The sequence below is a fragment of the Plecotus auritus genome (genome assembly GCF_963455305.1).
Source record: "Plecotus auritus genome assembly, chromosome: 10".
Lineage (NCBI taxonomy): Eukaryota > Metazoa > Chordata > Mammalia > Chiroptera > Vespertilionidae > Plecotus > Plecotus auritus.
The window spans coordinates 27,156,546-27,180,923 of record NC_137785.1 but is presented as its reverse complement, the minus strand read 5'-3'; the positions used below and the strand labels follow the sequence as shown (position 1 = coordinate 27,180,923).

Sequence of the window (24,378 nt, the reverse complement as noted above, 5' to 3'; positions counted from 1 at the left end):
AACCCTCCCATGGCAAACGGGGTCAAGCAAGTGTCAAAGCCCAGTTAGCACCTAGCAGAGACCCTTTCCCAACCAGAAGTAAAATTGCATCAGAAAAGTGGGGGGGGGGGCGGGGGGGGACTCATGGCAGACTGGGTATCTCATGAGGGCTCAGTTCAAGGCTGAGAATGAGTGGAAGCAGAAATTAGCAAGGGCGAGGGGCTCAGGGGTGGGGATGTGGAGCTAGGGGTGACAGCTGACAGGGAGAGTGACAGGCAGGAAGATGCAGCTATTTTTAAACAGCCTCGGTAAGAGCTGGAGGACCGAGACAGTGGTGGCCATGCAGATGGCCAGTTCTCAACCACACTGATAGGAAACCCAGGGCCCAGGGAGGCCCAGGAGCACCCAAGCCACACTGCGAGCTCAGGCTAAAGGTGGGACGAACCCAGGTCTCTGGACTTGTGGCTTAGTGCTTACTCAGTCACAAAACCCCATGTGGGCACCAGGGGCAAGGACAAAGAAGGCACAGCGCCTGCCCTCGAGGGCTCCCAGGAAACAAAGATGACATCTCTATGGTGGGTCAGTCATGGTAGGCTTCCAGGTGGAAGTGTCCAGACGCCTTCTGTGGCCCATATCTCTGTTTCCTCCTCCCCAACTCCAGAGCAGCTGGGGAAAGAGAGGCACAGAGAGATGCCAGCTCCAGTGAGGTACTGGCCAACTCTTCCTACTCTATCTACCCTGGTCCCTCAGCTGGAGAGTGAGGGCGATGTCATTTGGCCCCAAGAAGTCACAATCTGTACACGATTTCTGGCCATTTGTTGAGTCTTAGCCAAGGGCCTGACACAATCTACAGGGATTTATTTCTCCTAGCCACAATGAACTTATTCCCCAGTGTACAGAGCAGGAGAGTGAGGTTCAGAAAGGTTAAGCAACCAGCCCAAGGTACACAGTAAATAGGTGAGATTTGAATTAGAGCCCAGCCATGGTCATGGCGAGGCCTCAATACCCTTTTCTGGGCCGAAGCAGGAGGTGATAGAGAAAACAGGATAGGGAGGCTGTAGGAGAGGAGGTGGGGGTACAGTGGGCCAGCTCTGAGCTCCCCTGTCCAGTGGCTGACTTCTTGCTCTGTCCTCAGTTTCCCCATTTGCAGATGGCCTCCTCAGGGCGGTGGGTCAGGCCCTGCTGCCTGGGTGGCTCCCCCACCCCCATGGGTGTCAGGCCATCACTATAGGCACAGCATCAGGACAAAGACTAATTTATTCTGGCAAACAACCCCACACATGTTATTTCCAGAACAAACATGCAGTACAGGATTCAATTTCACCCCCAAGCATCTGTGAGGATCCAGATGAGAAAATTCAGTTTTTACATATTTATACGATTTACACGTATGTTTAGGTCTCAAAACGCTTCCAATGGCATCCCAAGGGGTTAGTGAAGGGAGCAGGGCTGAGTGTTGCCACCCAGGCCAAGACAGGACCCACTCCTGGGATCCTGGTGGAGGGGGTGGCTGAGTGAGAGACTTGGGGTCTGGAATCAACAGGCTGGGGCCAGGGCCTGCCTCTGCTCACCTCTTGCGGAGGCTCAGTTTTCGTGCTGGGTTGGCGGCTGTGTGAGTAGAGGCCAACATGTTAATAGATGTGGCAGCACTGCTTTTCTCCCCTGGGATCCCAGGAGGGCTGGGGCCCAGCCCAGGCCTGCCGCTGAGTTGCTGCTCTCAGCCTTGTCCCCAGCTCTGTCCCACCCTGGAGCCGGTGGTGACCTCCCTCAACAACATGAATAACAAGCCAGTGAGAAGGTTCCACTCTTCCCACTTCATGCCGCAGAGGGGGTCCACAGAACCTGAGCAACTCCCTCAGGGTTGCACAGCAGGTACCCACCCAGACCAGCCCGAGCTCCTTTCTGACAGAAGATCCAGGGCTCCAAGTTAGAACATCTGGCTCCAGAGCCCACTGTGCCCAGCCTCCCAGGCCTCAGTTTCCCTGAGCAAAGGCCTCAGCAGGCTGGCTTGCAACTCTGACTTGGGCGGCTCTGTAGGCTTGCTGGAGTGTCCACGAGCTTGGCCTCCTGTACCCTGCTGGCTGGCTCCTCCTTTATGCTAATGGCTGGTGGACTCCAGAGCACAGAGTCCAACCACTGGGCATTCTCTGCCCTGAATGGTGGGCTGTGGGATCAGCATGTGGGTGCTCACTTTGGGGTCACTGCCAGCACCCACTTATCTAATCAGCCCCATCACTCCCACCCGGCCCCACCCTGTGGCTCCTGTGGGCCAGCTGGCCCTGGCTTTGTTGGGGAGCGGCCCTATCTCAGGGATCATGCTGTTTGCCTTTGATAAAAGTCATAGAAAAGAGAGAGAAAAAGGAGCAAGAGGGAGAGAGGGAGGAGAGGGCAAGAGGGGGGAAATTCCAGGGTAAGCAGGCCCCCTGTCTTCCTGATGGGGTTCTAAAAGTTTTCCTGGGTGTGGGCCCAGAGTTGGGCTGGCTTGGAGATTGTGTGGGCCCTGAGAGTGTGTTTCCAACACATCCTGTACGAACATGGAAACCAGACCCAGAGAGGGCAAGAGACTCTTTAAGGTCATACAGCAGATCATGGCTGTCCCCTCTACTGGCTGGCACAAGCTCTCTTGTTATGATATGTCCTGCAGACCTGTTCACTCACACACCTGCTCAGCACCTCCCATTATACACACCTCAATGCCCCTGGCCCCCATGATCTGGAACACTGTCGACTGTGTCCATTTTACTGAGGGTGATGTAACTTGTCCAAGGTCACCAGCTCTAAAATCCAGCCCCTTTCCTGTTCTCAATTCAACCCTCCTGACTGGGAAAGCCATGAGCTGAATGGTAGCTGAAGCCCTAGAAGGACAGAAATAAGGACAAAGAGTAGAGGCTGAGTGGCTCCTCCTCAGGCCCCATATGGCCATCACCATCCAGCGTCTGTCTTCTCTGCAGCTTTAGCAATTGACCTTGGTTCTAGAACCTGTGTTTGTATCCTGCTACTGCCATCTCCCAGCTGGACAGGTCACTCCCCTCCCGGCACCGTTTCCTCTTGTGTGAAATGGGTACAAGAGCACATTAATTGCAGGGTGAAATGACATAATGAATATGGTACATGAAGGATGGGGCCTGCACAGTTAGTGCTCGATGAGCATTCACAGAGCACGGCCTGCAAGCAGGCAGTGGGGTCCAGCTGGGCCAAGCTGCAGTCCCTGCAAATTCTTGGCCAGGCTCTCTTCCCTTCTGCTCTGTGCCCACTGGGAGGGGAAGGTTTGTTCTGCATGGATGCTGTGGCCCTGCTCACATGTGACCCTCCTGTATGATCTGGCTGGAGGGGGCAAATCTGGGCCTGGGCAGAAATGTCAGGGGAAGGCTAATCCCCATCAGCTTCTTGGAGTATCCCACCCGCTGGGCCCCATCCTGTTGGCCCCTGTTCTTGCTTCCCATTTAAGAAAGGGGCAACAAGGCCCAGAGGAAGCGGAGCCTGGCTCAGGGTTCCCATGTGGAACTGGGAACAGGCTAAGGCAGACCCTTGCACTGGGGCATGAGGAGGGCCATGGGGTGAGGTCACAGTGCACTATGGACGGCCAGCTGTTCCCGGGAGGCCCACCCTTGCTGCCAGTTCTCCCCTAGGCCTGCACATCTGCAGGAGCTATGCAGTGTTTCCCATTTGGGCTGGTTTCTCCAGGCTTGGGGCAGTAGCAAGACTCCCAGCCAGGACTGCTGACAGGCTTGCTGCTGACCTTTTCATACCCTCCAGGGCACAAAAAAGGCTATCATGCCCACCCAGCCCGGGGCCTCAGGACCTGGAGACCCCGAGCTATAGGTTGCCAGTCAGCCCACCTGAATGTCACCTCAGGAAACAAAAAGGAGCAGAGCTTGATTTCAGCCCTGGCTCTGTCACCAGTGGCTACAGCACCTATGGATAGATCCTGCCCCATCTGAAGACCTCCAGTTCCCATCTATGAATTATGGGGACACAGTGCTGAGAGGACATAGCTGAAAGAGCTTTTGGGGAAAAGCACTGGGGTCCCTTTCTCCTGCTCTCTGCCAGTCCAAGGAAGTAAGGCCAGGGTCTGGGAGATGGTGCCAGAGGAGCTAGGGACTGTGAGCTGAGGACGTGAATAGAAACGGAGGCCCCTCCCCACTAAACAACAACAACAACAACAACAAAAACAGGGGCCTGTTGTCATCATCCTACATAATAAAAGCCTAATATGCTAAGTGTCTGGTAGTCTGTTCAACCAATCAAAGGGTAATATGATTGGTTGAACTGCTCGCTATGATGTGCACTGACCACCGGGGGCAGATGCTCTGACCAGTAGGTTAGCTTGCTGCTGGGGTCCCGCTGATCAGGACTGAGTAAGATGGGCCGGACACGCCCTGGAGCCCTCCCAGGATCCCTCCCCAGCTGGCCTACCTCCTGTGTCCCTCCCCGGTCCCAACTGTGCACCGGTAGGGTCCCTCAGCCTGGCCTGTGCCCTCTAGCAATCTAGGACCCCTTGGGGGATGTTGGAGAGCCGGTTTTGGCCTGATCCCGCAGGCCAGGCTGAGGGACCCCACTGGTGCACGAATATGTGCACCGGGCCTCTAGTTTAAAAATAAGAGCACATACAATCTGGGACCTCTGGCCTCGAGGGAGATATAAGATGCCCTGCCAGAGCCAGGAACCATTTGAGCTCAATGCTGGCTGCTGCCCCTCAGACAGTGACCAGCTCCCCTGAGATGATGCCTCAACCCCTACCCTTACCCCTATTTTGGCCACAGACCACAGGGCCACACTTTTATCAGATCATTTCTGTGTTATTTAATGCTATTGAGTGCCCAGCACTGGAGATGTGGATGGGACTATAACCAAGACCAATGCCCACTCCACCAATAGAGAACATTCCTGGGAACCTCCCAACTTCCCCGCACAGGGCCTCCTGGGTGTCCCCCACCTGGTCCCACCATCGCCTGGGGAAGTCTCCAGCCTCTCTGCCCACTGTGTTCCCTGCTGGCCTTTGGGCATGGATATGGGTGTCCAGCCTCTGCTAGCACCTAGCCACCCTAGTGCTCAGGCTAGTACAGTGTGCAGAGCCTGAGTCCTCCCTGGAGGGGGTTTCTCTCTCATCCCAGGACAGAGCTTTTCAAAGGGCTTCAAGCCCAGAACCTTCCTTCTTAAGAAGTTTCCCACAGATCCTGTGCTCACAGTAGCTGGTTGCAGGGGCAAGATGGACCCTGAGGCCTCATCTTGACCTTGTTCTGGGGGGACACACCTGCCAGGACAACCACGGCAGCCTGCCCGGGCCACTGCACCTGCCTGAGACTCTCTTTCCACTGGACCTGGGCTGAATGCCCGCCCACTGGGCAAAGCGCCATCTCTTGAATAGCCCTCTCTTGAACCACCCTCTCCTGTCAAGCTCTGCACGGCGGCTGGACAACGTGGGGTGGGTTGAGACGAGGCAGAGCCGGCAGGTGACGTTACTGGGAACTAACGGCAGAGGGGGCTGGCAGGACGACACCATGCAGGTTCCAACGTGGGCCAGTGGGTACAGGCACAGTGACTAGGGGAGTGGGGTGCTCCAGGGCCTCGGTGCCCAGTTACCTTGTGCATGAGCAGGGGTGATGCCCTTGGCCACCAACCCCAGCACTGTGGAGTTGACCCTCTTATTTTATTAACTGTCTCTCCACTAGAATGTTAGCCCCTTGAGCTGCGGTTGCCAACAGCTGTGGCCTGATGGCCCCAATACCGCTGGGGACCTAGTGAGCGTCCGTGTCTAGAGGACAGTGAAAGGAGGCGGAACTGGAGCTGGACCTTCCAGTCTAATCAACAAGCATAGGCCTGGGAGCTGGGGCAGCTGGTCCTGCTGAGCATGAGAGGGGCCCCGTGCTAGCCTGTCCTCTGCTTCTCTTCTCACCTCCCAGCATTTCACCTCCTGACCCTGGGGAGGGCCTAGCTGCTCTGGGCTTCCTCACAGGGGTGGCTCTCAGGCTGCCCACCTACAAAGAGGTGGTGGGGCAAGGAGGGGAACTGCTGAGACCGGAGTCCACCAGGGATCAGCCTGTCAGCCAGCCAGTTTAGGGACAAGCAGGGAGGGCAGCCTCAGGTGCTGGAGCCCCTGGCCCTACCCCCGCCCCACCACCAGCTGGTGCCTGTGAACTTCTCTCCCTATCACTGGAACATCACTGGGGATTATTGATTTTTTGATATAGAACAACAGCCCATCTTTATCGGGCTGAACCCTGGCCCCGGCTAATGGTGGAGCTGGGACCGCCTGGGAACAGCCAGAGAGCAGGGTGGGGCCCCACTGCTCACCTGGGACCTTTAGGGGCCCTTCACCACTATCAGGCCCAGAGACCTATCCTGGTAAGGGGGTGGCCCTAGGGAAAGGGGTGTCTGTGGGGCTGGGATTTGGCAAGGCCTTGGCAGTCATCTTGACTGGGTTCCAGGTAGGTAGGAAGGGCTGCAGGGGGGTCACACTCAGTCCCAGAAGTGCCCTTTCTGAGGCCCTGTGGGCAGCTCAGAGTCTTGGGGGAGGGTGTGGTGGGTGACTGCCTAGAGATCTGGCTCCTTGGGGTGGGATGTGTCTCAGATACTCTGCCCACTCCAGGCACAGGCAAGAGGACCAGCTTAACTGGCAGGAACAGCCATGGGGTAGGCAGTGGGTCTGAGACTCCTTAGGGGCCCGTGTGCTGGGCCCAGGGTGAGTTTTCCTTTCTGCTCCCCAATTTGGATGGAGCCTCCCCTTGGCCCCATGGAGCCTAAGAACCACAGCTTCCTGGGTGCCTCCAAGCTCCAGGACTCATGGTCTCTCCCGCCTTCTTAAAAAACTAACTGTCCTGGTCCCTGGGCCTCAATCTTCTCACCTGCGAAGTGGGCAGCGGAAGCCTCTCCAGCCCCTGGCCCTGGTACTTGGTCTTAGGAGACCCTGAGGCTTGAGCACTGGGTTCGGGGTCCCTGGCTTTCTGGGCCCTGCCTCATCCTGTAGGCAGGCTGGAAGCAGGATGTGTGATAAGGTAAAGAAAATACCTCCTGTGCAAATAGCTTATCTGGCCCCTATCAGCCTGGGCGTCCTGGCCCCTGGCCCCTGTTTTTCCAGAGGCTGACGCCACAGAGAGGGCCGTTCCTTCTTTCCAGCCTCCGACTCACCGCCTCTCAGCCCCCAGCCTGGCCGGTCCACTCTGCTCCCTGAGCTAGGCTGGGACATGGTCCTCACAGGGCCCTGACTCTCTGCTGTAAGTGCGTAGGGGGGTGGGGAGGACATGAGGGTGAGTGAGGGTCTGGGCAGAGGCTGGTGGTCACAAGGGTGAAGGGAATGCCTGCTGCTACTGCTGAGCCCCTTGCCTTGTCCTGCCTGGGGGGCAGCAGTGGGCATCGAGCCAACACACTCGAGAATATTATGACACGACCACTGCCTATGCAGGGTGAGCCCCACAGGGACTACAAAGACCCTTCCAGAAAAGGCAACAGTCCCTGAGCACCGCTGACACTTTATGAGCACCAAGCACCTCCCATCTGCTCTGCCCACAAAGGAGGCTGAGGTCTACAGGGAGGGCTCTGGCTTGCCCACACGCCACGGCAATAACTGGGGCACTGGCCCCTTGCCCCACGGTCCCCTAGGGATAACCCAGCATGAGGCCGAGTCCCGGGAATTGTTAAAGCCCCATCTTGTGAAAGCCGTGTGTGTTTACTGCACTATGTAAAACCAGCAGACACCTGCTTTCATGGTACTGATCAACTCAGTCCTCAAACCTCCCCCCTCTGCCCCCCTCCCAGTGCCATAGGGACTGGTATTATCCCCTTTATAGACTAAGAGACTGGGGATCAGAGAGGACCTGGCCACAGAGTGAGGCAGGTGACTGAGTTCACACCTAGGCCCCAGACCCTGTCCAATGCTATGTCCTTCTTCATGCCCTTGTGGGTGGGGGGGGGGGGTGGGGGGGGCAGGGAGAACAATGACTAGGACAAGGCAGGGCTGGGGAAGAGAGGCAAGGAGGTTTGGAGTACAGAGAGCCTTGCCCTGTACACAACAGACACAGGTTGGTCTCCACCCCAGACATAGCTCAGGAACTCTTGGGGCTCCCCACTGGGCCCATCCAGCTGAGCCCACAGCCAGGCTCCACTGGGGTTCCCTGTCTGGGGGCATGGTGCTTGCTCTCACCTCCACTCCTTGCTCCTGCCAAGATGATTGTGTTTGCCCTCTGAGACACAGCAAGGTCCCCGGGGGTGGGACAGGTAGGATTTTGACAGGACCAGGAAAGCTCAGGGGCCGGGGAAGGGGATGGGTGCTGTTGGGACTGCCCCAGGTCAGCCCCAGATCTGCTTGTTGTCCTGCCCATGGCCTTCAGCATTGGGCACGTCTGACCCACTGTGTGCATGTAGAGAAATGCACACACTGGCCAAGCAGTGGGGATGTCTGTGCAGAATTTGCTTCTTTTAGAATAATTTTTCCCTCTCCTTGTAGAAATTCTGCAGGCCAGCAATAAATTAAATAAATAAATAAATAAATAAATAAATAAATAAAATAAGCGGCTCGCTATCTTCAACATGGTGTGATGGCTATCCTTGCCACCTTATGCCTGTCCACACCGAGATTATTTTTCTGGGATAAATTCCTAGAAGCTGAACTGCTGAGTCAAGGCAAGAACATCACAGCACCGTGCAAGATCCAGCCTGGGCACCTCAGTGTGTGAGTGCTTTTTTTGGGAAGGGGGTAGGTCTCCAGAGTCCACTGCACCCAGCAGCTCCAGGCAGCAGAGGGAGTCTTGGTGACAGACAGGAACACTGAGGCTCAGGGAAGCTGAAGGAATATAGCCCAGGAGGCCAAGGGGCACCGGGACAGCCCAGATGGTGTCTGGGCCAAAGCCCTTCCAAGGGCCCACTGCTGAGGGCGCTCAGGGGTCCTGTGAGGGATGGGGCTGAGGATGGGTGGGATGCAGGAGTCTGTCTGGGGGGGCAAAGGCGTGTTCTGATGGGGATGGTGGGAGAGGCTGAGGCAGGCAGAGCCCCCTCCCCACTACGACACATAATAAGCCCCGGAGATAGCATCGTGCCTCATTTCAGGCCCTGCTCGGCCCTTTCGGGCAGGATATGACCAGCCCTCGAGCCGATGGCGGCCCCTTTGTCCCATCTCCCGGGATTGATCTTATCGGCTACATCCACCGCTGCCGTAATGGAAAAACACAGCGAGGAAATCAAAAGTTACGCACAGAGATAGAGGAGTAATAAATAAATAAATAAGGAGCCCCGCTCATCTGGCAGGGGGAGGGGCTCTCCGAGAACAAAGTGTTAAATCACATGGGGGTGGGGGGCTGGCAGGCCTGTGGGGTCAGTGGGGGCCCGGTTCCCATCCTGGGTCTGAGAGAAACACTGCAGCTTGTCTAGCCTCAGTTTCCTTCTGTCAAGAGGGTGTGGTCAAAGTGCCCACTCCTGGGACTGAGGGAGATCCCCTGGCACGAGGGCAGTGCTGCCTACGACTGACAGCAGGTTGCCTCTGTCTCTCTCCTGGCAATGAGAGCCAGCTGGTACAGGGGAGGGAACTGCCTGCTGGTGACCCTGACATGCCCCCCGCTGAGGCTACATAACTCCAGGGAGAGCCCGACACCATGCCCTGGGGACCACAGCCCCGGGGACTGCACAGCCCTGGGCATGCTTGGAGAGAGCCACCACGTTGCACATGCTGCCTTCCTGCTGCCCTGCCCTGCCCAGGCCTATCCCAGCCCTCCTGGCATCTCCAGACAGCCTGAACAACCTGTCCTCACCCCACAGAGGAGCAGCTTGAGTAGGGACCCAAAGGCCCCCAATGAGACAGGTGACAGTTGGAAGCCAGGTCTGCTCTGGTGCCTTGTGGGAGTCATGCCAGCAACTAACAAAATGGGACAGTAACATTACTGGTGACAGGGACAGTGCTAGTGACAGTGAGAGTACCTATATGAGTACCAGTGTTAGTGACAGCAATAGCGCTAGCAACAGCAGCAGTGACCGTGACAATGCTAGTCCTAACAACAGTGACAGTGCTAGGAAGAGTGGCAGCGTGAGTACTGGTGCCAGGAGGAGGGATCGTGCCAGCACTAGCATTGGCACTGACAAAGGAACAGCAATAGTCGTGCCAGTAATGGCCATCCCTGCCGTCCCTGGGTCCTCTGTGTGTATCTGGGGCTATTTTACCAGGACGCTCAGAGAAAGTGAGCTGATGCACCCCAGGCACCATGGCCAGGCTGTGGTGGTCTGATTTGGGACCCTGGAGGAGGGCAGGTGGACCTGCACCATAGTGATGCTTGGGAGGGGCAGGCCAGGCAAAGGCTGATGCCTAGACACACAGCTAACCGGCTGGGTGGGCTGGCTGAGGCAGGAAGCCGGCGGGAGGGCGGAGGAGGAAGCCGGGCTTGATTAGCACCCGCGGCCGAGATAGGCTGCCCTGGCCACAGATAGGCGCTCCCGGAAGGCCGGTGAGGTCAGCGGGCAGCATGGGCAGGCAGCCAGGCCTGGGCCCCCCCCCCTCACCCCCCAGACGCCAGGGCAGCCGAGGACCCGGGCCATAGCCACCCTCTTCACCGGGTCCCTTGTTGCTCACTCACCCTCCACCCACACAGTGTCTGTACCCTCTTTGGAGGGGCTCTGGGAGCCCCTGGAAACCAGCTGGAGCTGGGCCAGGAGAGAGTGAGCTAGGGCCTCTCTCAGGGAGGTGGACTTCAGGCTCAGCTTTCTCAATCGTCCAGTCGTGGCGCTGGGGCAGCCGCCTAACCTCTCTGGGCCTCAGTTTCCACCTCTGAGGAAGTCGGGCATCTGACACCAAATTTCAGTCTCAGCTTTTTCATGGGCCTTCCATGTTCACCCTGACCCCCTACAGTCCTTTCCCCACATAGCAACCAGCCCGCCATCAGCCCTTGCCCCCTCCTGCTCTGTCCTTGTCTCCCCTGCAGATCCCCCGGTGTGCAGGATCTCTGCACACTGTGCTGTGTGTGGCAGTTTCCCTGGGATCCTCTGAGCTCTCTGTGCAAACCTCTGAGGGTCAGGGGCAGCTCACCCCAGCCCCCTAACCACCCTCTATTCCTGTCCACATTCCTTGCTTAGCCTGCGCCCCTTGATGACTGCTCTCTGTGCTACTGGCTGCGGCTCTTAGAGGGCAGTGGCTGGTCTGTTTTGTTCATGCTACACCCCCAGTGTCTACAACAGGGGCTGACACACAGTAGGCACTCAATAAATAAAAGTACTAGCGAGTGAGCGAATGGGGATAAGCTCCTATGGAAGAGTTGGATGGGAGTCTTACCAAAGAGCTGCCCACTGATAGCCTGCCCCCCCAGATGTTCTGACCACCCCCCCAAGACCTGTGATCCCAAGGCCCAGGTGCCTTTGTTGCGGGCAGAGGTTGGAGTCAGGACAGGCCAAGGAGCAGCTGCCTGGCAGGGCTGATGTGGGTGCCAGGTGCTCAGCTCCTCTGCATGAGGAACTGCTGAACACAGTGAGGGGACTATCCAGGACTGAGGGGGGTCAACTACCCTGGGCATAGGGGGAGCCATGGACATCTCTGTGCCTCAGCACCCCAGTTAGAGGCCATGGGTTCATAGTCCCACTTCAGCCCTGTCCTGGGGGTTCCGCCCACAGGGCCTTGTTCAGAGAGGTGGGCAGTTCTGAGTTTTGGTGGTGGACGCAGGCTAAGGGTTCAGGCCCTACCCTGGCTTGGGGACCGATGCTCTGGGGAGGGGTCATGGAAAGAGCTTGGGATCTGGGGTGGCGGGCAGCCTAGGTATCCATCAGTCAGCCTGTCACCCTCAGCTTGTGCTGGCCAAAGCCTGTGACCTCTGAACTCCATTTCCAAGACAACCATTACAGATAGGGACCCCATGCTCTGAGCTCACCTCCTCATCCCTGCACTCCAGACCCAGCCAAGGACACTCCTGCCTCAGATCTCCTGCCTGCACTGTGCTCTCTACCTGGTACACTGTCCCCTGACAGCAACTGGTTCCCCTCACTCTTCTGGTCTTTGCTCAAACATGGGCTCAGCAACACCTACTCTGGCTACCCAATTCAGAATTGCTCCCCTTCTTTCTTTTATTCCAGAGCCTCACCCCCTTGAACACATGACCTTTTTACGTCCTTATTATTTAGTCTCTGTCTCCCTGACTAGAACATCAGCTCCCTGGGCCCCTGGACTCTGTCAGCACCAAGCAAGAGCTTAATACACAAGTGTTTATTGAATGAACAAACTACCGCCTTCCCTTCTCTTGCCCACTCCTGTGTTGTAGATCCCATGCTGCTCCTGTTTGATGGACTCTGCTGGCACCTGCAGCGTGCCTGGCCCTGTAGGTGCTCAGGAAACACCGGGAAGAAAGGATGGCCAACTGTGGGGACACACAGACTGCTCCCCAGGATTTCGCTCCATTTCCCTGAGTCTCAATTTGCTCAGCTATGAAGTGGGAGGTCAGGGCTATGTAGAGCCTGCTGGGTGATCCTAAGGAACATGTGCCTCTGGGGCACCTGGTATGCACCCCCTTCCCTGGGATATCCAGAAAAACCCAGCCGCTGAATCTGGTCTCTGGAGCTGACTCCAGCTTGACCCCTGACATCAGCCATCATCCCCCTCCATGGCCCTCCCCTATCTGTTAATCTAAGACAAATAGGCCTATCAGGCTGCAATGCCAGGCCCGGTGATAAAGCAAAATAGCTGAAATGATTTTTCCCACCCACACATGCCGAGCTGACGGGAGGGGACTTATGGCGGGCAGTATCGGCCCATCTCCTGGGCTGTCCATCAGGACAGGCTGTCCTGCCTCAGCCGCCTGCCCGCCCACTGCCCGATAACAAACCTTGAGGTTTGCATAGAAACTCCAGGCAACAAGATTAGTCAGCCGAGTGCGGCCCAGATAGTCGGCCCTACGCCCTCGCTCACCCTCCAGGGCGAGGTTTCCCAGCTTCCAGCAGGCCCCCTGTGTCCCTGCGGGTGGGGGAAACCAGGCTCCAATCCCCCTGCCCCCCAGCAGGAAATGGCTGACAGATGCCTCCTCCAGCCCCTCACAGCAGCCGCTTCCCAACCTATTCACCATATGGCAGCTGACCAAATGACCCACTTAAAACCCTGCAGCCTCCCATTTTATAGCCAAGAAAATGGAGGTGTCTCCCCACAGTCCATGGCATTGAGCCCATGCATGCCCCATCCTACCTCTCCACACCCCCACTCCAGCCTCTAATGCCTGAGCCACACCCACACTTCAAACCTCAGGACCTGTTCATGCTAGCTCCTCACTTGAACACTCGCCCCACTCCAATTTGTCCTTTAGGCCTTGGCTTGGGGTTAGGGGTAAGGTGCTGACCTGGCACTGACCACCTGGCTGTTCCCTCTGCTGACCTGCAGTGTTGTGGGAACATGGCCAGCCTACCCATCATTCCCTCCAGGGCTGGGGATGGAGCTGGGGACAAAGAAGGTGACACTGATGTTAGGGCCATTGGGTTTATTTTTTAAACAGTGGTCACCAGGAAAGAGCTCCAGGTCCTGAGAATTGATGGGTAAAGGGGACCTCACTCCTGGGGCCCTGATCACACAGCCAGGGATGTAGGGGTGGAGGCAGGGCACTGAAACGAAGCCTAGAGATACTTCCTACCAAACAGGCGCAGCCTCTCAGATGCCAGCTCCCTGCCCACTGTGAGCTGGATGACCTTGGCCATGCCACTGCATCTTGCCAGGCCTCAGTTTCCCTAATTGTAAAGTGGTTCTCACCAGGTCCTGAGCACACACGCAGCCATGCTGTGCTCCATATTCCTTCTCTTGGCTGGTGTGGGTCCTCATCCCCGCTCCATGCCCCTCTCTCTTGAAACTGGGCTGCCCCAGACAGGGGTTTTGAGGCCCAGGAAAGTCCACCTCAGTCTCAGCTCTAGGGAACCCCAGCCCACTCCCCCACCAAAAGCCCTGGATTTTGGGGGAGCAGAACCAACTCACCCCTGGAGTCAGGGGCGACAGACTATGGCCCTTGTGGGGATTGTTTGCTACCCAGTCTGGGGCTCAGGGCAGGTTGCTGCCAAGTGTCGATGAGTGAAAGGTGGTGGCAGGTGGTCCCCAGCTCTGCGCCCCCTCGCTTCCTGCTCTAGCTCAACCTCTTCCTACCCAGTGCCAGCCTGTGCCCTCGTGATAAAGCCAGGCTGTGGTCCAGCAATCAGTCTTGCACAGGAGGCTGCCCACTGCCCACAGGCCTCTTACCTGTCAGTGGTCCTCTCACCTTGTATCCTGGTTCCCACCCTCCCAAGGCTCTGCCCAATTGGCTTTATTTTATAAACAGTGGTCACCAGGAAAGAATTCCAGGCCCTGGGACCTTATGGGTGAAAGGGACCCTGCTCCTGGGGCCTGATCACACAGGCAGGCCACAGGCTGGGTGCCCTGACCACTAAATGTGTCCCTGGCCACCGCCTTCCTTCCTAAGCCTGTGAAGCCTGGGCTATCCTCATGGTCACTTGATGTCCCCGGGTTGAGGGGGAGCCCTAGAGGCCTCCTGGTTCCCCTCCTGCTCCCCAGTGAGTACAGCACTCACGGTGATCAGCCCTACGCTCAGCATCCAGGGCATCTGGATCACCCTGCCTCCAAACAGGCGGCCAGAGAGCTAGACAGAGACTGTGCTCTTTGGAGTCCCCTCTGTGCTGGGCAGAGAGGGTGGGAGGGAAGGGAGGGTGGGAGGTGAGAGGAGTGAAGCCTTCTCTGGCCACCCCAGGGGGGCAAGTCACCCTCCCACTGCTGGCCGAGGGGCTACTCGGTGGGAAGGGACCCTAGAGGACTACCAAGGGGAGGGGACCCCAAACACTGCAGCTGCTCCCTTCATCAGTCTCCTCGTGATCTGCCAGGCAGGCCCAGGCCATGCTGACTGCCATTAGTCAGAAGCTTGGACAGAACCATGAGGTGGGTGTCAGGCCCAGGACCCCTACACAGATGGGAGCCTCAGGGCTCTCAGTCCTAATGAGGGTGCTTATCTGTCTGACCTGCTTTTTCCCGACGTTAAGTGGAGAGGTGGAGGGGAACGAGGGTAGTGGGAGGTGTTGGCACAGGACACAAAGAGGGACATGGGGTGGATGGAGCCATGGAGCCATCTCCTGAGGAACAGAGAGCGCTGGGCCAGCGGAGCAAAGGCAGTGGCAGCTGCCCTTCCAGACAGGATTTGGGGATTATAGATTTTAGCTTGTAGCTATTTGCATATCAGAATTTTAAACAGTCAGCCCCTCAAGCAAACAAGGTCATTTCAAAGATAAAACTCCTGAGCTCTCCCTCTTCCTGTTGCCTGCCCCCTTCCCTTTGAGCTGGGCTGAAGGCTCAGCTCCCATCCCCACCTCTTCTCCTTTGGGACCTGACCCTACCCACTGGTCCCTCCCCATTCTTCCTCCTCTCCTCAGGCCCTAGGCCAGTGGTCGGCAAACTCATTAGTCAACAGAGCCAAATATCAACAGTACAACGATTGAAATTTCTTTTGAGAGCCAAATTTTTTAAACTTAAACTTCTTCTAATGCCACTTCTTCCAAATAGACTCGCCCAGCCGTGGTATTTTGTGGAAGAGCCACACTCAAGGGGCCAAAGAGCCGCATGTGGCTCACGAGCCGCGGTTTGCCGACCACTACCCTAGGGCCTCCTTGCTGGGCTTTGGTCCTGAGCCTTTGCATGGCACCCTCCCCTCCCACGCTCTCAGACCTCCTGCCCTGTTAGGCCCTTCAGGGTCACACACTCCCCAGGACTGCTCATAGTTGGTGCTGCTTGACGTGAACATCTCTGGCACAGCTACCATTCCTCCAGCATTCACTCGGCGCACCTCTGCCCTGGCCCTCACGCATCCAGGGGGCTCGGAGGAGGAGGTGACATCCTAGAGACCACACTGCAATGTCACTGCAGAGCTGGGCCTCACACCCAGCCTGGACCTGGGCTCTGATAGACAGCAGATCTGGCTCTGGTGCAGTGGGGGCGTCTTGGGTGAGGGGTGGGCAATGGCATCTGTGGGGCCAAGACGAACACCACCCACAGGGGAGTGAAAGGGGCTTCTCCCTGCTGCACGGTGCACAGCTTGGCTGGCCCCAGGAGTGGAGTTCGGGTTGTGCTGGATCGTGGCTTCTCCCTGTAGAACTGCCTATACCCCCAGTCCCAGAGGAACCCAGGCAGCAGGGGCAAGATAACAGCCCTCAGGGTCAAGCCGAGATGAAGTGCTCACTACACCAGGCATGGCGCTCTCCACAGCTCCCTCAAGGGGCCGGCACTCTCCTCAGCTCTGTTGGCCACATGAGGAAACTGAGGTCCAGAGAGGACAAGCGACCTGCATGTGTGTGCATGCTCCCTGAAGACTGTGCTCACAGCAAAGTTGGACCCAGGCCAGGCAGGCTGACTTGGGGCCTGTGCTCCTGCTCTCAGGACAGCTTGAGGGTCCCACTTGAAGCAGTAACACCTGAGAACCAAGCCACCAGCAGCTGACACAGTTCAGACCTTTAGAAAAGGAAAACAAACACCCTGAACATCTCCCCAGTCTGCCTTTGGAGCTCTGGAGTCACCAGGTCTCAGCCAGTGGTAGGAGGAAGCTAGGGTAGGGCACTAATGGAGCCTGGAGACGATGGGGTGGGAGAGTAGGGATGGTCACGAGCAGGCCCCGGGACCTGCACTCCAGGGCTTACAGAGCCCTTGCACATCCAGGACCTCACTGTATATGCAGTGTGTGTGGAGGGCCTCCTGGGAGGAGAGGCTTCCCTTCTGCCCAGCACCATGTGGGTGCCTCCTGGGGGCTCTTTTGGCCGTCTGCTTGGGCCCTGACCACTGGAGGCAGGGCAACTGCGCTGCACCCACCGTTCAGCTGCAGAGAGGGACACTGAGGCCCGGCCTCTCTCTTGGGCTGCTGCCACCTGGGTCCTGACCAGCAGATGGCAGCCAGAAAGGTGAGAGGGGGCAGCCAGAATGGGCTGCAGAATGTTTGCCGAACTCTGGGCCCTGTGAGGTGGCCAGCTCCCAACCTCATGCAGGCCAGATGGGAAACTGAGGCTTGGGCCCAGGCACTGGCCCAAGGCCAAGCTGCCACCCCCATCCCCGAGGGGATAGATGGGTGGTGCCCCCAAGCCTGCCTCATGAGCTGCTGGTGAGGATAGGGGCTATATTTTTCCTCACACATGGGGCCTGGGGATTAGCTGCAGGCCAGGGATAAAAAAATAGGGAGAGAGAGAGAGAGACAGGGAGAGAGAGATGTTCACACATGACAGGCAGAGGGGCTCAGAGGGACAGAGAACAGGAGAGAGGGCCTTAAACGTGCAAAGAGCGCCGGGACTTGCCAATGAAAGTGGCCAGGCACTGGCTGCACCCTACCCTGCAGGCGGTCACTGCTGGGCAGTGCCCTCGGGGACACCAACCCAGCTGGGCCCCGATGAAGCCCTGCCGCCCCATTGCTGGCACGGGTGGCCCCTGTGAGATAAGAGCCCACTGGGCCTCTCTGGCTTCCCTGGGCGGGCGATAAGTGTGGCCTGCTTGGGGTCTGATAGGGGGCAGCCACCGCGGCGGTTGGCCAGTGGCCACTTATCAGTCCATCGCTGCCCATTTCATATCTGTGGGAACTGATAGGGAGTACCCTGGCCCCCAAGGATGCAAATAGTGTAGGAAGCTCCTGGGGTACTCCAGCCCTGGCCTGGGGTCAGGTTCTGATCTCTAGGGGCTTATGTTTCTATGTGAAATGGGATGATGATATTACCCCTCAGGGTGGACAGGACCGCCTGGGTGATCACTCAAGCTGGAGCTCACAAACCCATAGCCAACTCTGGAGCCAGTTGGTAGGTCCAAACCCAGCTCTGCCACTTCACAGCTGGTGACCTTGGACAATCCCCTTGGTCACTCGGTGCCCCTCTGCTCCGGCGAAGACTTCCCTGACCCCCCATCAAGGTGAGGCCCTCACCACGTACCTTCTTCCCACTGGTCGATCATGAACCTCACTTGTATTATTATGCCTGTGTGTGTGCATGCTCCCTGAAGACTGTGCTCACAGATTCTGGCACATAACAGGTGTTCCATAAATGCTTGCTGCATCACGCATGTGCCTGGCATGAGTAGTCTCCCTTCTATCCTTCCAGTCACCAAGGACCACACCCTGCCTCCTCCTCCCCAGCTCCCACTAACAGCCCTCCATGGCAAGCTTACCTGTGCCTGGAGATGCAGCCCTGCCAAGTCCTCCCACACGTTACCCCGTGTCCCTGAACCAAAGAACCATGGAGACAACTGACATTCTTCCTTTTCTTCACAAATGAGTGGAACTTGGGGGAGGGGGAGCCAGAAAGAACACATTTGGTGGGACTTCCAAGGTCAGAATTTCAGCTGCAAATTGGAGGACGTGTGATTGGCGGCCCAAAACCACCCTCAAAGACATTCCCTGTGGTCCAGGACCAGGCAGTTTGCAGCTACCTCCCACCTCCCAGGTGCCCGCAGCCACCTCTGGGGCAGGGTGGGGGCAGGCTACCCTGCACAGGCCTGAGCACCTGTACAGTTCTAAATCCCCAGCCCAGGTGTAAGGCCCTCCACATGCCCTGCCCCCCTCCCCGCCCTGGCTGTTTCCGCCTCCTGGGATATCTTTCCCTGCCTTCATCACCTGCTCCTCTTTCCCCTCCTAGGAATCCACTTTGGTCTGCCAGGCCTGGGATTCAGCTCTGAGCATCAGTACAGCTTGGTGCTGGCCTCCAGCGATACTACTGGCCCCACAGGCAGGCTGGACTTTGGAACAGGCCTGGGCCTGGTGGGTTGCCACCAACCTCTCCAACCAGCAGGCCAGGCCTGTCCCACATGAGCCGTCAGAGTGCTCAGCTCCAGGACTCCCAGAAGGCTGGGCCTGGGGCCACCCAATGCTGCTGGACATGACCGCAGGCATGGTTACCTGGCCCGCTCCACGAGCTGCTGGCCTCCTCCTCCAGACTCGTCTCTGGCTCCTGCCCCTCCATCTCCTTGGAGCCTTCAGGGGATGTGGGGTGCGGTGTTGGTGGTGGGGGCAGGGGATTAGCTTCTGCAGAGAGGAAAACACCATCAGGCTCCACCAAGCTCTGGGTACCAAGTTGCTTGACCTCTTGACCCATCCTTGGTGGCCAGGAAGGACACCAAGGCCCAGGTAAGCATGTGCCTAAGGTCACCCACCCCTAGACTTGCTCTAATTGGGGAGGATCAGGCACCTCAGTTTTCCCCCTTGGCCTTTAAAACCCCTCATTCCCTTCATTAATTGTAGCAATAATAATTGCTATTCCAGCTGCTGTTAATAATTAGAGTGCAGGATGCCCTACTGGGCACGCCCAGGCCAGGGGCACACATGTGGGCTCCGCCTTCCCTGTCTCCTCCACGGGCAGCTGGGGGCCTCTCCAGCAGGCCCTGCACCCAATTCCAGCCCAAAGGGCATATTTGCCTTCCCTGCTGGCCTGATAACTACCTCAGCCCCCAATCGATGAGCTCCCATAAAAGCACCCCCCCTTGGTGACGTCACGCGCCCAGCAGATTATTAATACCCGAGATAAGGGCCATGATTAACATCAAATAAATCAATCACACAGTATAAAAGTCCTATTATTTTTGGCTATAAATCAACGTGGCTGGCATTTGAGCTCCAGCCACTGAGAGGGAGCCCGGCTGGGCCCGCCCGAGAGGCAGATATTGCTCCTGCTGCCTTATCTCGCCCATCACCGAGTTATCACCATGGCCTGTGCCAGGTGCAACCCCGGCTGTTTTTTCCAGCTCCTTCCCCACCCCGCCCCCGTGCAGCCCCAGCTCCCAGATCAGATAAGGGGCCCAGCACCCTAGGAAAGCCACCGGGTCAAAGTCCATAAGTAACCAGCCACTTGCCCTTTGGCAGATCAAGGCCCTGCGAGGCCTCCCATTAGTGCACATCAGCTAATAGTAATCGTGATGGTGAAAAGGGGCCCCTCACACACTCCCTCAGCCCCATCAGCCACCCCAAGGGGTTCACGCCCAGTTATAGATTCAGAAACAGGCTCAGGAAGGACAGGTGCATGGGCTGGGGACCAGTGGGAGGGAAGGCTGGTGTTCCATCAAGCAATGTGAGATGATGATGATGGTGGCAGAGATAACAATAATGAATCAGAATTGGTACCAGAGGCCAGGCTCCTGATCCCTTCACATGGCCTCACAGTCCCCAGTGAGCTGAGGGTGATGGGAGCCCCAGCCCTAGGCTCAAGTCCCGCTGGCCCCTCCTCCTCTCACTGCATAGCCCTGGTGACTCCAATGGGCCTGCTACTGGGGAAAGGGAAACAGGGGCCAGTAGGTCTCAGAGGACCAGGCTTGCTGGGCTCCTGAGCTTGTGGTGACCCCGATGCTCTGAGACTGGGAAATGCTGGGGGTCGGAGGGTCCACAGTGAGAAGGAATCTCCCTGTCAGAGACAAAGGTCTGTCTGGGATATCTGCCCGCCTCCTGCCCCTCCTCGGCTTCTGGCCGCCCCTTCCTCCCCTGCAGAGCTCTCCTGCTGTCTACTCTACATCTCTGTTCAATGTTGCCTCCCCGCTTCCCCCATCTCTCCTTCACTCCAGTCATGCCCACCCACTTACCCCTCTCCCAAATGGGCCAGTTTGTGGCTGTTTCCTCCATCAGAATATGGCCTGGGGGTAACTCAGCCTAGGTGTGCATTCGTGGTATGAAACGGGAATGGGAGTAAAATCACCCCCAGGGCCATGGGGGAGGATCCAGGGAGGCAGAGGAGAGGGAGCTGGGGCTCACAGCAGATGGCCCAGGCAGAGCCCCGCCCCCTCGTCCTCCCACTACTAGCCTTCCAGTCTGTTTCTTCTAGAAAACAGGTCAGGTGCTGACCTCCCCCAACACCTCTGCTCAGTGAGGCCCCTTCTCCTAGGGGTCTTGGGGATGTCTGGGGGCACAGCTATCCTGAGCCAGCCTCCTGGTGTCAGGTTAATTCACCCCTGGGTGGAGAGCTGCCTCTCCTTCCAAAACTTATTCTCAGCTTGAGAAATGAGTCCCACCCTCCACTGGGGAAACTGCCACCAGGAGGTCCCAAGAAGAGATTCTGGTGCCTGGGGTGGGGTGGAGAGCAGGTGGGGAGACAGCGGGAATCAATGTGAATCCAGACTTGGGGGTCTGATCCTTGATCAGGTGCGTAGGCTGTGCAACCCTGAGCAACTCATTAACCTCTCGGGGCCTCATTCTCTCATCTATAAAATGGGTTACCCCCAGTTCCCTCCAGCCCCTGGGATCAAGCCCTTGGCTGGGAGTCACCCTGGCTTCTCCTCGCTGTATCAGGCACGGTTAGCCCACAGATACACCAAATTCAATGCTACTTCACAGGTGTGGAAACCCAGAGGGACTGGCTCTCATGAAGCCACAGGCCAGAATGTGAAAAGGTGTGGGGTGGCTCAGAGTGCCAGACCCCAGCCTGCCATACCCATTGCCCGACTCACCTGGACTGGAAGGACTCACGGGCTTGGGCTCCTCCTTGGCCTCAGGCTCAGGTGCTGCAGCCTCCGGCTCTGGGAGGCCGGTGTCTGCGGCCTGAGCCTCCTCTCCAGCCTCCATGTCTCCGAGGGAACCTGCAGACACAGCCCAAGGGAAATGGTGAGGCTCTGCTCCCTCATGGTATGCCCTGGCCACTCCATGGAGTCAGAGGCCATGAGGGGGCAGCCATCAGTGTGACTTGATGTGTGAACCTTAACCACATGAGCCCAACCCCTGCACCTAGGGGTCACTGGCCTTCCCGTTAAATCTCACCTGCCCTACAGCCTCTACTGGCCCAGTGAACTGCTCTTGTCAGGACGATCGTCCCAGACTCTCCCCTCTGCTCCAAATCCTGGTAGCAACTATGGGGACTCTTGTGGCTTAGGGAGCTCTTGGAGGCTACCTGATCGCCGTGGCCCTTCCTCGTCCCACAGGTATGCTCTTGAGGGATTTGCAGAGCCCCAGTGTGCACCCACAGCTCCTGTGGGTAAACATCTCCTGGGCCTGGCATAGCTGTTCCCTCTGACCCAGACCCCTCCTCCAGGAAGCAGCCCACACTCAGGGTCCAGGTCTGGGAGCTTCTTGAGGGTGAGCCCCAGCATCCAGCACACAAGAGGTTTCAGAGAAGCCGATTCCAGAAATAAATAGCCGATGGGGCACAGGTGAACACACGGGTGTCAACCTCTGGAGGCTAGGGCCCCCTAATTCCAATCCCCACCCTTCCCAGAGGCTCTTACAAGGGGAGCCCCATGGAGCCCACATTACAGGTGAGAAGCAGATGGGAGTCCAGGTGACCTGACCCCAGACCAGCCCTGGGATGGTGTCAAAGCTGGACTCGCTAGTGCCCCTGAGTGCAGGCCAGGTTGGCAACCTCTGCTCCGAGGTCAGGCAGATGGTGCCGTACGGTGGGCAGAGAGAACAGTGGTGAACAGGTGCCCCTCCTCCTCCTGCTCACCAGATTGCCTAAGCCCCTTCTATCCCTGTCTCAGCCTGGGCCCCAGGACAGGTACCGGAGTGAGGCCGTCTCTGCCCCAATTACAGCAGGTCCTTGAATAACATGGATGAGATACTGTAGGAACCTAACTCCAGTTATATCTCCTAGCCTAGGGCAAATTTGGTTCGTTACACCTCAAGTAACTTAGAGTCACAGAACCTATAAATGACATTAAGTGAGGACTTACTGTACCTCCCCAAGCTCTTCCTCTGCAGCCACCTGCCCTGCCCCACCCACCAGTCACCAGGGAGATGACACTCATCATCCAGGTGTGGTGTGGGGGAGGATACTGACTCAAACCCCAGCTATGGAATGGGGGGCAGGGAACGGGAGCTTCTGGACCCAGGGTATTGAGCCTGAAGCATCCAGACCCTCCAGTTGCTGAGGAAAATGAGCAAGAAGCTGTGGCAACATCTGCAAATTCACATGTCAGAGGTTCCTGATGGAGAAGAATGGGGCTTGTTTTGACAGGAATGGAAAGCACTAGAAGGAGATCTGAGCGGGAAAGAATGGAATGGCCACTTCTCAGGGGCCATCGAGCTCCCGTCCCCAGAGGCAGGCAAGCAGCAGTAGAGGGAGACTTGCTTGGGATTCACACCTCAGTGGCTGGTGGTTCCTGATCTTTTGTATGTTATGACCCCTCTGGGAATCTGATCAAATCCAGTGTTTTCTCCCCAGAAAAACACAGAGAGGGACTAAAATTTGTCCAGCTTTAGGGGCTTCTCACCGAATCACTCGTGTCCTCCTTGGTGCCCTTACTTTCCAGCTTTGCCAGGGTTTTCCAGGGGGTGAAAGAAGGTGGGTAGTTAGCTGATGGAGGGAGGTGGGGCCTGCTGATGCTTCAGATGCCTGCCCATCAAGTCACACTGTGCAACCAGCCAGCATCCAACACGGCCACAGAAACTGGCTCAAGGCAGCAGGACAGGGAGAGCCATGAGGCTATGATAGAATGTGGTGGCCGAGTTCCCAGGCTTACTTTCAAAACCTAGCAATTTACACGGAGCAGGGAGGTGCAAAGCTGGTTTTCTCTTTGCATTTCAGGGCACCTCTCTGACCACAGGTGGATGATGGCCCGCTACAGTAGTGAAAACCGAGTTGTTCCTGGTGGGGCAGATGCCTTTCCTAACTTCCATGGACATCTGAGGGCAGACACTGTTCTAGAAAGCAGAGGTGCTGGGACCTCTGGATTCTGCGGGAATTTCCAGGCCGGCGGGGGAGATAGTCAAACAATAGACAGGCCCCAAACCGAAACAACAGAAAATGATAAATGTGCTGTGAGGGAGGGAGTCAAATGAGAAAGACAGATGCTACCAGCAGATCTCAGGGGTTGACGTTGGTGCGAGGCTGACAGCTGAGGGCAAAGGAAGCGGCTTGTGCAAAGGCCTGGAATCCGGACAGGCCTCGATATGATATAGGAAGGAGGAGTGGGGAGTCAAGGCTAAGAGGAGAGTAGGGCTGACCTCCTCTTAGCCTAGAGACAGGGGTGGGGAGTGGGGGGACTGAGGGGAAGTAGATCCTAACCCTGAGGCACACACAGAGGGTCCACACAGGGCAGCAGGGTCATTTCCCTACTGTAGTCCTCTGGACTTAGCTCTAGCCTCCCCAGGACACCTCAGAGCTATAATTACTCAGACCACACAGAACCAGCCCCAGGCTAAGCCTCTGTGCTCTCGTCAATGCGCCCACACAAGCAGGCTCTGTGTTGGGCTGGGCACACCCCAGACCGGTCGGACTTGTGCCCCTGGGACAGGTGGGAGGCCTGACCCGCAGTAACCTCCCTCAGCACGCACCTTGGTAGGGAAGCACTGGATGCAGTGGAGGCCAGCTTCTGATCCCTCTCCCATGGAGTCGGCCCTGAGTGGGCACTGCCCATCACCGTGGTCAGCACACAGTCCTGAGGTCAGCCCATTTGCTGGCCCTTTTCTAGAAGCCCTGGTGCCTTCTGTAGCTCATTCAGAGCTGGAGAGGTTGCCTCAGGGCTCTGGCCCCTCCTGTTGAATGGGCCAT

At 57.4% G+C, this 24,378-nt stretch overlaps 1 protein-coding gene across 4 annotated transcripts in view; it reads right to left on the bottom strand.

The window, feature by feature from the left end:
* The window catches only part of ZFPM1 (zinc finger protein, FOG family member 1), a 73,380-nt gene that overhangs the window by 22,439 nt on the left and 26,563 nt on the right, over positions 1 to 24,378 (bottom strand). For all 4 annotated transcript variants that reach the window (XM_080643913.1, XM_080643911.1, XM_080643914.1 and 1 more), the window contains exons 2-3: positions 21,344 to 21,472; positions 18,813 to 18,938 (exon numbers count right to left, since the gene is read on the bottom strand). In XM_080643913.1, coding sequence (XP_080500039.1) covers positions 18,813 to 18,938; positions 21,344 to 21,458 — 241 coding nt within the window. In that variant the 5' untranslated portion in view covers positions 21,459 to 21,472. The remainder of the gene's footprint in view (positions 1 to 18,812; positions 18,939 to 21,343; positions 21,473 to 24,378) is intronic.